General features: G+C 35.5%; 1 protein-coding gene across 1 annotated transcript in view; it reads left to right on the top strand.

The window, feature by feature from the left end:
• LOC106501971 (cytosolic carboxypeptidase 6) overlaps positions 1-12,369 on the top strand; it is a 1,114,558-nt gene that overhangs the window by 83,202 nt on the left and 1,018,987 nt on the right. Inside the window, exon 2 of the mRNA XM_018043997.1 lies at positions 11,583-11,705. Coding sequence (XP_017899486.1) covers positions 11,583-11,705 — 123 coding nt within the window. The remainder of the gene's footprint in view (positions 1-11,582; positions 11,706-12,369) is intronic.

Here is a 12,369-nt window from a genome sequence, read left to right as displayed (position 1 = left end):
GCAGCAGGAATCAATGAAAAAATGGCTCCCATGTGGTATAGAATAGACTACATTAAAAAAAATTCTTTTTCAATTGAATTTTCAATTGATAACTATTAAAATTGCTCTATGTCAGACATTTTTTGGTTTTATGGTGAATGCTGCTCTCTCTGTTAATTGCAATAAAAGAGTATATAGTAATCTGCATTATGACTAACAGATAAGTGAAAAGTTAGTGTTTAAGTAACTGGTTGGGGCTTCCCTTGTGGCTTAGCTGGTAAAGAATCTGCCTGCAATGAGGGAGACCTGGGTTTGATCCCTGGGTTGGGAAGATCCCCTGGAGAAGGTAAAGGCTACCTACTCCAGTGTTCTGGCCTGGAGAATTCCAAGTTCATGGGGTTGCAAAGAGTCAGACATGACTGAGTGACTTTCACACTTCACTTTGGGAAGTGGACGTTAAGGCATATGCAGTTAGCTGTAATACAAAATAGAAAAGGTATCAGTAGACTCCTGGTAACAGCAGGGGAGGGAGATCATTTACTGCAAAATGTTGAGGAATTGGATGCAAACTACTATTTCAGAGAAAATGGGCCAGTTATTTCTTTTGAAAGGCTGTAGAATGAAAAGTGAAAAGACCATAGCTTGCTGAATTGGGCCTCATCCGTGATCATACACTTAAAAAGTGACCAAGCAAGGATTCAGCCTTAAGTTCGTATTTTTCCAAATCCCATGATGCCTAACTATGCTGTCTGTACTGATTATTTTTCTTTCTTACAGAAATAGAACATTTGTTTTTCATTATATATTTTATTACCTTCAGTATAGTCCTTAACTAAGTAGTCAGTTTTTCGAGAGTGTTGTTATTAGTATATCCTTAATCTTTTATTGAGTGATGGACTGATTTACAGCTTATTTTTCTTATATATTCTCCCTAGTTCTTGGCACAAGATCGAGTGGGTACAAAAATAGATCTTCAATACATGAATAGTATTTAAAATACCCTATGATTGATTATTTTTTTCAAAGTAGCTCAGTTGTGTCTGGCTCTTTGTGACCCCATGGACTGTACAGTCCATGGAATTCTCCAAGCCAGAATACTGTAGTGGGTAGCCTTTCCCTTCTCCAGGGGATCTTTCCAACCCAGGGATCAAACCCAGGTCTCCAGCATTGCAGGCAGATTCTTTATCAGCTGAGCCACCAGGGAAGCCCCTATGATTGATTATAGCTTAACAAGTCTAGACATCATATTTGTATTGTAGATGTTAATACAAATGTCTAGAAAGGATTAGGATATGTGTATTCAGGAAAATATTTTTTATATTTTTGTTTTTTGAGTCCTTGAAGTATCTCTTGTAAGTATATTTTCAATGAGAACAAACATGGTATATTTTGTAAAATGCTGGGAATTGATAGCTTACAGTTGGATTCATGATCTCTGAAGGTTTAGCTTCAGGATCAGGGACCAGGCTTGATCACTCAGAGCTTTTGTGTGGCAGAAGTTTTATTATAGTGAAGAAGGACAAAGAAGGCTTCTGACATAGACATCAGAAGGGAAATGGAGAGTGCCCTGTCACTAGTCTTAGCAAGGGAGCTATATACTTTCTCAATTGGTTATTAACTTTCTCAATTGGTTATTAACAATAAATCACAAGAACATCTCAAGGTTGTAAAGGTCTTACCAGATTCACTCCTACAATATACACTTTAAGATGACAGGATTAGTCAGAAGGTCCTTAAGAAGGAGAAACATATCCTCAAGCAGGATACATTGTTGTTATATAGTCATTAGTACAGAGTTTAAGGAAGAACATACCCTTGAGCAAGATGACTTGTTTTGTTGTGTAATCATTACCTCTGGGCTTAAAGAAAAAACATTTTATGTGACTAAGATGCAGGAATGTAGAAAAAAAAGTTTGTCTTTTTCTTCTCCTCAAGAGCCCCAGACCCCTTTCTCCTCCCCGAAGGCCCCAGACTTCTTATCAACCTACCTAAGAATTAACTTTCTCAAAAGAAGTTATGCAGTGGGTACTAGTTAACTGAGATAAAAGTCCTCAAATGAATAGGTTCTCTTTCCTAAAACGCCCTCAGGTAGGAATTTTAGATTTATTTTCTTGGCTCAGGATTTGTGGGTTAGGTCTCATCTTCAGTGTAACTTTCTCTCAAAATTATGAAGCCTTGGAAATATTGCTTTATAATGAAACTTTTGACAGATCCCTTTAACTGCATATCACTTATACATAGAGGTAATTTGTTACCTCTTCCAAGGTGTTTGTACCTGAGAGGTAGAATTCATGTTCTATATAAAGTCAGTTTTAATTAATAAGCTGTTTTCCTCATTTTTGACCAATATGAATTGCTTGTAACTTTTGTGTAAAGTAGGTTTCCATGTAGAAATAAAACAGATTGAGCCTTTGTCACATCCATCATCAGTATAACCCACTTAAATGTCAAAAATTCTATGTAGCCCAAAAGTTTATTTCTAGTGTCTTGGCAGGCCTATTTATTAGAATAAAATAAGATATAATTATAATATCATTTCATCAGGTACCTCTATAGATATATCTTTTTCCTTCCACAAAATGTGCTCATATTTTTTATTGCTAAATATTTGTTATCCATGTAGTATTTTTAAAAGCATGTAAATAATAATATTAATAGGATTAGATGTTTATTTCATTAAAGATAAATCACAACTTATTTTATTTTCTCTTTGTCTCTAACTTCCTTAAATTGAAAAACTTCACTGTATTACTCTGTCTCTATGTTTGGACATAAATATTCTACACACTATAATAAGAGTGTTTTATACTCTATAATTTAACTGGATGTTACAACATTCAGTGTTTACTTCAAAGAGCAGGCTTTTGGTAAGACATTCTTTCTGAATTTCTGTTTAAATTATGCCTTTCCTTTTCTGAATCCTCCATTATACTTTATAGAGTTGACTCTTTTATTCTTTAGTTAAAAATATTTCTTTCAAGATACAGGTGTCTTACTAATAATGAGGATAATAATAATTATAACCAACTGCTTATTGAGTAAATGCTATGTTCTATGTGATTTACATATTTTTTCTGTACCCTTCAGAACAACATAACCAAACTCTACGTGAAAGACTTAGAGAGGTTATATTAAATTACTGCATATGTATCTGAGTTAGATGGATTCACTCTCAGCTCTATGTGATTTTGAGATCCAAACTCTTACTATTAATTCATACTTCAGTCACTAAATATAGGAGTATTTTAAAATAAGGTCAAGAAATTAGAAATTATTCAATAAGAACAGTTATTTAATTAATCCATGCTACCTTGGATTATTTTATACTACCATAAATGACATTCTTTGTTAATGGTTTAATATACATGTATAATTGAGATATAATTTCTCTGAGAATAATAACTTTGCATTTCTCACATTGTGCATTTAAATGATCAAGCATTATATTGTATTAACATCACAAACTATAGTATCCCCCTACCCTGGTCTTCCTTTCTGTCTTTATGTCAGTATATGCATTTTTTATGGTGATTCCCCTTCTTTAACTATTTGATTTACATTATTTCACAACTTTTTATCTTGGTAAAATATAGATGTAAAGATTCTGTCTGTTCTTTTGATGAATTTAAAATATATTGCATACTCCCTGTGTTGTCAATAGACAAAAACCAATATTCAAATAAATTTCAGCTCTTAAAATTCTTTATTTCAGTAAGTCAGTGAGTATTTATAGATTACTGACATTGTATCAAGCATTGTGTCATACCTAGGATGGAGAGAGAAAGTGGTGATAAAAATAAAAGGCATTAGATTCTTCTGATGAGAAACCACACTCAGAGTAAAAAGACACAAAAAATAAACATATAATAAATGAGTAATAAAAAGGTAAATATGTTTTAAGGAATAAACAAGATGTTGTGGCAATGTAGAGGAACACTGACTGTCAGTGCTTGGGAAATCAGATAAGACTTCCCAGAGTAGATAACATTTCATGTAGGTCTACAGGATGAGTAGGAATTTTCCACAAGGAAAAACAGAGATGTGGAAAACATAATGAAGTGAGTGATAGTGCTGTTGGTGACATGATTTTCTAAAATGATGATACTTCTGGATAAAATTATAAACAAATCAATTATAATCTTTCCTTGATTTACATGTTAGTTGCATCTTTGGAAAAATCAGTGTTTATTAAAGCCATGCAAAATACTTTCCATGTGTGAAACAGGTTCTAAGCTCACATAATTGTAAGATTTTGCATGCATGAATGTCTGTGTACATAAGGGAATCAAATCCCTTATGATTATACAGTGAAAATGACAAATAGATTCAAGGGATTAGATCTGATAGACAGAGTTCCTGAAGAACTGTGGACAGAGGTTTGTAACATTGTACAGGAGGAGGTGATCGAACCATCTCCAAGAAAAAGAAATGCAAAAAGGCAAATGGTTGTTTGAGGAGGCCTTACAAATAGCTGAGAAAAGAAGAGAAGTGAAAGGCAAAGGAGAAAAGGAAGATATACCCATCTGTATGCAGAGTTCCAAAGAATAGCAAGGAGAGATAAGAAAGCTTCCTAACTGAACAATGCAAAGAAATAGAGGAAACAATAGAATGGGAAAGACTAGAGGTCTCTTCAAGAAAATTAGAGATACTAAGGGAACGTTGACTCATTGGAAAAGACTCTGATGCTGGGAGGGATTGGGGGCAGGAGGAGAAGGGGACGACTGAGGATGAGATGGCTGGATGGCATCACGGACTCGATGGACATGAGTCTGAGTGAACTCCAGGAGTTGGTGATGGACATGGAGGCCTGGCATGCTGCGATTCATGGGGTTGCAAAGAGTTGGACACGACTGAGCGACTGAACTGAACTGAACTGAAGGGAACGTTTCATGCAAAGATGGGTGCAATAAAGGACAGAAACTGCAAGGACCTAACAGAAGCAGAAAATATTAAGAGGTGGCAAGAATACACAGAAGAAGTATACAAAAAGATCTTAATGACCCAAATAACCACAATGGTGTTATCACTCACCTAGAGCCAGACATCATGGAGTGTGAAGTCAAGTGGGTCTTGTGACACATCACTATGATCAAAGCTCTTGGAGGTGATGGAATTCCAGTTGAACTATTTCAAATTCTAAAAGATGATGCTGTGAAAGTGCTGCACTCGCTATGCCAGCAAATTTGGAAAACTCAGCAGTGGGCCCTGGACTGAAAAGGTCAGTTTTCATTCCAATCCCAAAGAAAGTCAGTGCCAAAGATTGTTCAAACTACTGCCCAATTGCACTCATCTCACACACTAGCAAAGAAGTAATGCTTAAAATTCTCCAAGCTAGGCTTCAACAGTATATGAACCGAGAACTTCCAGATGTTCAATCTGGATTTAGAAAAGGCAGAGGAACCAGAGATCAAATTGCCAATATCCGTTGTAGCATACAAAAAGCAAGAGAATTCCAGAAAAACATCTACTTCTGCTTTATCGACTACGCCAAAGCCTTTGACTGTGTGGATCACAACAAAGTGTGGAAAATTCTTAAAGAGATGGAAATAGCAGACCATCTCACCTGCCTCCAGAGAAACCTGTATGCAGGTCAAGAAAGCAATAGTTAGAACTGGACATGGAACAACAGACTGGATCCAAATTGGGAAAGCAGTACATCATGGCTGTATATTCTCATCCTGCTCATTTAACTTCTATGCAGAGTACATCATGCAAAATGCTGGGCTGGATGAAGCACAAGCTGGAATCAAGATTGCTGGGAGAAAGATCAATAACCTCAGATATGTAGATGACACCACTGTTATGGTAGAAAGTGAAGGGGAACTAAAGAGCCTCTTGATGAAGGTGCATGAGAAGAGTGAAAATGCTGCCTTAAAAGTCAACATTCAAAGAACAAAGATCATGGCATCTGACCCCATCACTTCATGGCAAATTGATGGGGAAACAATGAAATTAGTGACAGACTGTATTTTCTTGGGCTCCAAAATCACTGCAGATGGTGACTTCAGCCATGAAATTAAAAGACATTTGGTCCTTGAAACAAAAGCAATGACAAACCTAGACAGCATGTTAAAAAGTAGAGACATTACTTTGATGACAAAGATCTGTATAGTCTAAGCTATGGTTTTTCCAGTAGTCATGTACAGATGCGGAGAAGGCCGTGACACCCCACTCCAGTACTGTTGCCTGGAAAATCCCATGGATGGGGGAGCCTGGTGGGCTGCTATCTATGGGGTCACACAGAGTTGGACACAACTGAAGTGACTTAGCAGCAGCAGCAGCATGTATGGATGTGAGAGTTGGACCATAAAGAAGGCTGGGCATTGAAGAATTGATGCTTTTTAACTGTGGTGTTGGAGAAGACTCTTGGGAGTCCCTTGGACTGCAAGGAGATCAAACCAGTCAAGCCTAAAGGAAATCAGTCCTGAATATTCCTTGGAAGGACTGACGCTAAAGTTGTAGCTCCAATCCTTTGGCCACCTGATGTGAAGAACCTACTCATTGGAAAAGACTCTGATGCTGGGAAAGATTGAAGGCAGGAGGAGAAGGGGATGATAGAGGATGAGACTGTTGAATGGCATCATCGACTCAATGGATATGAGTTTGAGCAAGCTCTGGGGTATGATGAAAGACAGGGAAGCCAGGCCTGCTGCATTCCATGGGGTCACAAAGAGTTGGATATGACTGAGTGATTGAATAAGAACATATCTGTGTGCATGAATATGTGAGTATATCTGACACTTGGAAGTCATACTGGACTTTTCTCTACTTTGTACTACATCTAGCATTCCTCGTCTCTACTACTCAAGTGCCATCAGTGCTCTTTTATCCTTATGAAAACAAACAAAAATGCCTTAACAAACTTCTAAAATGCCTCCTAGGTATACTGCTCACAATGATAACCACCTCAAATGAATGAATAATTAAAGTAAAAATAAAACTAACAAAAGTTGTTAAAAAGAGAAGGGGATAATCATGTACATAAACTATTTCCTTGTCTTTCATATAAGAATTTCAATAGATACCATTTGATGTTGATAAACTAAGATAATAGAAAAATAAAGATATTGTGTAGAATAATATCTGAGAAACTAAACTGAAGTGGTTAAGAACATTTTCATCTAGGGACTGAGAATTGGGTTTGAGAGATATTAGTCATAGGATAATTTTACTTAGCATATTTATATAACATCTATATATAAATGTGTATTTGTATAACATCTCTGTCCATATATATATGTATATATATGGATTAATTCTGTGATATGAAAATCAATTCTTGCTCTTTCACTTTTTAACATTTAAAAATAATTGTTTTGAGATAAGTTTACCCATAAAAAAATGTACCTATTTTACCTATGCAATTTAGTTAGTTTGGAAAATATATAATATAAATCCACCACCATCACGTATATATGAGGTTCATTTTTTTCCTGAAAAGGTGTCAAGTTCTTCAAGCACTGTTTGTTTTTACAGTTAGTTTTTTCTATATTAAATTATCATTGCACCTTTGTTCAAACTTAATTGACCGTATGTATATGGATATATTTCTTCACCCTGTAATCTGATCCACTTATTTATATAACTTTCCTGTAAGTCTTATTATCATGTAAATTCTTCAACTCTTATTTTTCATAATTGTATTCAGAATTTCAGGTCCTTTGAGTTTCCATATAAACTTTAGAGTCAGTTTGTTGATTTCTAGGAATAAGTCCTGCTGAGATTTTGATTGGTATTGCATTTAATCTAGAGATCAGTTTTTGGAAAGTTGTCACTTTAATAATAATGATTTCTCTAATCCATGAACAAGGTAGATCTTGCTATTTAATTGGTCTTCCTTAATATGTATCAGCAATTTTTATTTTTTTATTTTTCAATATACAGTTCTCATATATAATTTGTTAAATTTAAGCCTTGTTAGTTTGTTTTTTTGATGGTATTGTAAGTGGTATGGTATTTCAAATTTCATTTTCCGGTTGTTCATGGCTAGTACCTTTCTGGAATCTCTACTTAATCTCCTAAATTTTCAACATGGATTCTCCACTGTGGATGGTTGCATGTTGAATGTTTCCCAGCACTTGTGCACTTAGGAAATTACAACTTCCTGGTCACTCTTTGACTGGTCTCATGGAATTTTATTCTATATGGCTTAACATTCAGACAGTCATAAGCAGATTGCTGTACATTTTTGATGCTCTGACTCCCATAGCAGTCTCCTCTTCAATAGTCTGACCTTCAAACTTTCCTCATCCCTCTCCAAACTCTTACTTCTGTCTTTTCAACACAGTAAACCACCCTGTTGTACTTGGGAACCCTCTTCTCCCTGGACAATAGATCAGAAAGTATCACTAATCTAAAAGCTATTATTATCATTAGACTCACCTAATTTTTCCCCCTTTGTCAGGTGTCTCAGTTTGGCACTGCTTATCATTTAACTCTGAGAAGAGTTATTTTGTATATATTTGTCCAATTTTCTAGTTGTTTATAATGGGATTATGGATCTAATCTTAGTTATTCTCTCATGGCTAATAGTTGTCATATTAATAAGTGCTTTCCTCTCTATCTCTGTAAGTACCTTAAGGGATTTCCAGGAAGAGTTTTCAAGTCACTGTGGTACACATCCACCCCTAACCACACATGCTGCATATTTACCACTCTGGCAAATGAAAGAAATGTATGTATAACTCTGCTGAGACAGTCAGGGGTCAAAGAAGATTTCAGAGTTTTGATTGTGATTTTACAGTCTGATTGGCTAAATTGTGGTCAACTCCTCTTCTTATCTGTAGTCCCTGACAACCACTGATTTTTGTTTTTCTAACATTTAATATTTTAATCATTTAATTGTACAATTCAGTGGCATTAAGTACATTGACACTATTGTGTAACCACCACCACTAACCTTTTCTAGAACTTTTTCATCATCTCAAACAGAAACTCTAACTGTTAAATAATAACTCCCATTCCTTCCTGTGTCCAACTCCTGGTAACCTCTATTTTACTTTCTTTCTCTATGAATTTGCCTATCTAGGTATATAAGTGGGAATCATACAGTATTTGTCCTTGTCTGGTTTATATCATTTTACATAATGTTTTTAAGGTTCATGCATGTTGTATCTTGTCTTAGAATTTCATTCCTTTCTATGGCTGAATAATATTTCATTTTATCTATATCTGTATACTGTTGTTGTTCAGTTGCTAAGTTGTGTCTGACTCTTCGCAACCCCATGGATTGCAGCATGCCAGGTTTTCTTGTCCTTCATTATTTCCTGGAGTTTGCTTAAGCTCATGTCCATTGAGTTCTGCCACCCAACCATCTCATCCTCTGTTGACCTCTTCTCCTCCTGCCCTCAATCTTTCCCAGCATCAGGGTCTTTTCCAATGAGTCGGCTTTTTGCATCTGGTGGCCAAAATAGTGGAGCTTCAGCTTCAATACCGGTCCTTCCAGTGAATATTCAGGTTGATTTCCTTTAGGATTGACTGGTTTGATCTCCTTGCTGCCCAAGGAACTCTCAAGTGTCTTCTCCAGCCCCACAATTCAAAAGCATCAATTCTTCAGTGCTCAGCCTTCTTTATGGTTCAGCTCTCACATCTGTACGTGACTACTGGAAAACCCATAGCTTAGACTATACAGGCCTTTTTTGGTGAAGTGATGTACAGCCTTGATGTACTCTTTTCCCAGTTTTGAACCAGTCCATTGTTCCATGTGCAGTTCTAACTGTTGCTTTTTGATCTGCATCAGGTTTCTCAGGAATCAGATAAGGTGGTCTGGTATTCTCATCTCTTTAAGAATTTCTCGCAGTTTGTTGTGATCCACACAGTCAATGGCTTTAGGTTGTCAATGAAGCAGAAGTAAATGCTTTTTTCTTCTGGGGGGCCTCATTCCCTGGCTTTTTTTTATGACCCAGTAGATGTTGGTAATTTGGACTCTAGTTTCTCTGCATTTTCTAAATCCAGCTTGTACATCTGAAAGTCCTCATTTCATATACAGCTGAAGCCTAGCTTGAAGGATTTTGAGCATATTCTTGATAGCATGTGAAATGAGTACAAGTGTACAGTAGTTTGAACATTTTTTGACATTGTCTTTATTTGGGATTGGAATGAAAATGGACCTTTTCCAGCCCTGTGACCACTGGTAAGTTTTCCAAATTTGCTGGCATATTGAACACAGCACTTTAACAGCATCATCTTTTAGGATTTGAAGTAGCTCAGCTGGAATTCCATTACCTCTACTAGCTTTATTCTTAGTTATGCTTCCTAAGGCCCACTTGACTTCACAGTCCAGGATGTCTGCCTCTAGGTGAGTGACTTCTGTCTTAGTCAGGCGTTAAGCTCGGTTGAGTTTCATTCTCTGCTTTTAATTCTGCCTTGTATCTTTGATCCGCTTTGTGAGAGAATGATTTTTACTCCTCCTCCAAGGTTTGAGCCCTTCAATAATGATGATATGTTGTCTTCCCTTAAATGTAGAGAATTTTTTTCCTTTTAATACATCTCCTCTTACAATGAGTCTCACTTGTGCACTGGGGTTACAAGGTTTGTTGTTCTTCCCTAGTGACTTAGGGCCTTTTTTCTATAGGGAAAATGATATTCATGGGGCCATTCTCCCTTTGCAGGTCTGCATCACAAAGAAAGGCATTTTCTAGTCTTCTGCCTTGCTTCTAATCTTTCTCCTAAATGCTTGAAGGCTTGTGTAGGAGAGTCCCGCAGTGCTGTGAACTTCCTTTTGTGCCTGTAACTCCCAGGGTTTCTACTCTCTCATGTTCCTCAAACTTGACCTTAAGTGATTTTTAAAAAATCAACTTCTTTTTAGTCATTTGTATGGGACCCAGCATTTCTTTATCCTGTGCTCTGATATAGGGGAGTCAGTGCTTGCTTCTCATCCCTTTTTGGTAGAGTTTGACTTTTCTTGGATATTAGAATTTCAGTTACCCTACAATCTCAGTTCTCTGATAGATTTTTATGTTTTTGTTCTTTACTGGGATTTTTCTGTTAAGATGGAGAAGATCTTTCCAGCTTTCTACATTCTAAGTGGAAGTGAAACTTCTAAAACTTAAAAATAATTAAGTTCCTGTTAGGAAATATAGCTTTTATACTAAGTCAGTGTTTCTCAAATTATTTCCGATATTGGTATATTAGATATTTATAATACTAGTTATAGAACTTTGGCTTTATTCACAATAAAATAGCTATTTGTTACAAGTTAAATGTTACCATTTATTTTCATAATTGATGAAATTTAATGAACGTCTTTTGTATTTCACTGGTTATACGAGATATTTTTCATACCTAATTTTCATAACAGAGTTTTGAAATATGGATTTTACCATTCCTTTTTATGGATGAGAGAAACTGAGGCTTAAAATGATTAAGCTGATTGCCTTGTGTCATGGAGAATTAATATGTAGTAGAGATGAGATTTGAGCCCATATCTTTCTGATTAAAAAATCTATTCTCTTTCTACTTCATCACAATATGTGGTTAATTTCTTTAGTGCCTGGATAAGCACTGAATTACAGGGGGAATGTAATGATTAAATTTTTGCTGGAGTTGTGTTACTAAATGCATTTTGATTTCTGCTTAACAAGAGCCAATTTTTTGAACAATAGGCAGTGATATGGGAAATGATGATGCCATCGGAGGGAATGTGAGCAAATATGTGGTGCTTCCAACTGGATACTGTGGACAGCCCAAGAAAGGACATCTTATCTTTGATGCTTGCTTTGAAAGTGGTGAGTGTATCAAAGACCTTTTCTTTTGAGATTGTCTGGTGAGGTTTTTTTTTTTTAGAATCTTACTCCATATGACCACTTAATGTGATTCAACCCTTTTAGTTTTTTTTTTACCATAATGAAATAAGTTATGAGTGAAAAATCAAATTTGAATGAATTAACTTGTAAATACTTAAAGTGAAACACAATAAATGCTTTTGTTGTCATAAATGATTAGAAAAATAATGATAGTACTAATGAACACTTATAGAGGACTTTATATTTTATCAAATGCTTATCTAGATATTATTTCTTTTGGGAAAAATTAATATAATTTGACTACTTGATAAATCATTGATATTGAATATCTGCTATATGGCTCTTAGTCATTCTGAGAGGAGGCTTCTCTATAAAAAAAGTTAAAGAATAGATTCAGTTGAATAAAACAGAAAAAGTAATATACTTCATACACAGCAAATGCTATGAGAATTCTGATAGGGAAACTCAGGGCTTGATTGTGAACTTCCATCCAGTAGTAACTGAATCTTGTTAATTTCCTTGAGCCTCACACTCTGAATGGAATGTAAGCGTATAGTGTGTATTCAGAATATCTTAAAAATATTAATGAGAAATTAAACATAATTTTGTTTAAAAAATAATTGTTGATTATTTTGGGTTTTGAATG

Source organism: Capra hircus, chromosome 3 (assembly GCF_001704415.2).
Source record: "Capra hircus breed San Clemente chromosome 3, ASM170441v1, whole genome shotgun sequence".
Taxonomy (NCBI): Eukaryota; Metazoa; Chordata; class Mammalia; order Artiodactyla; family Bovidae; genus Capra; species Capra hircus.
This window is presented reverse-complemented; position numbering and strand designations above follow the sequence as displayed.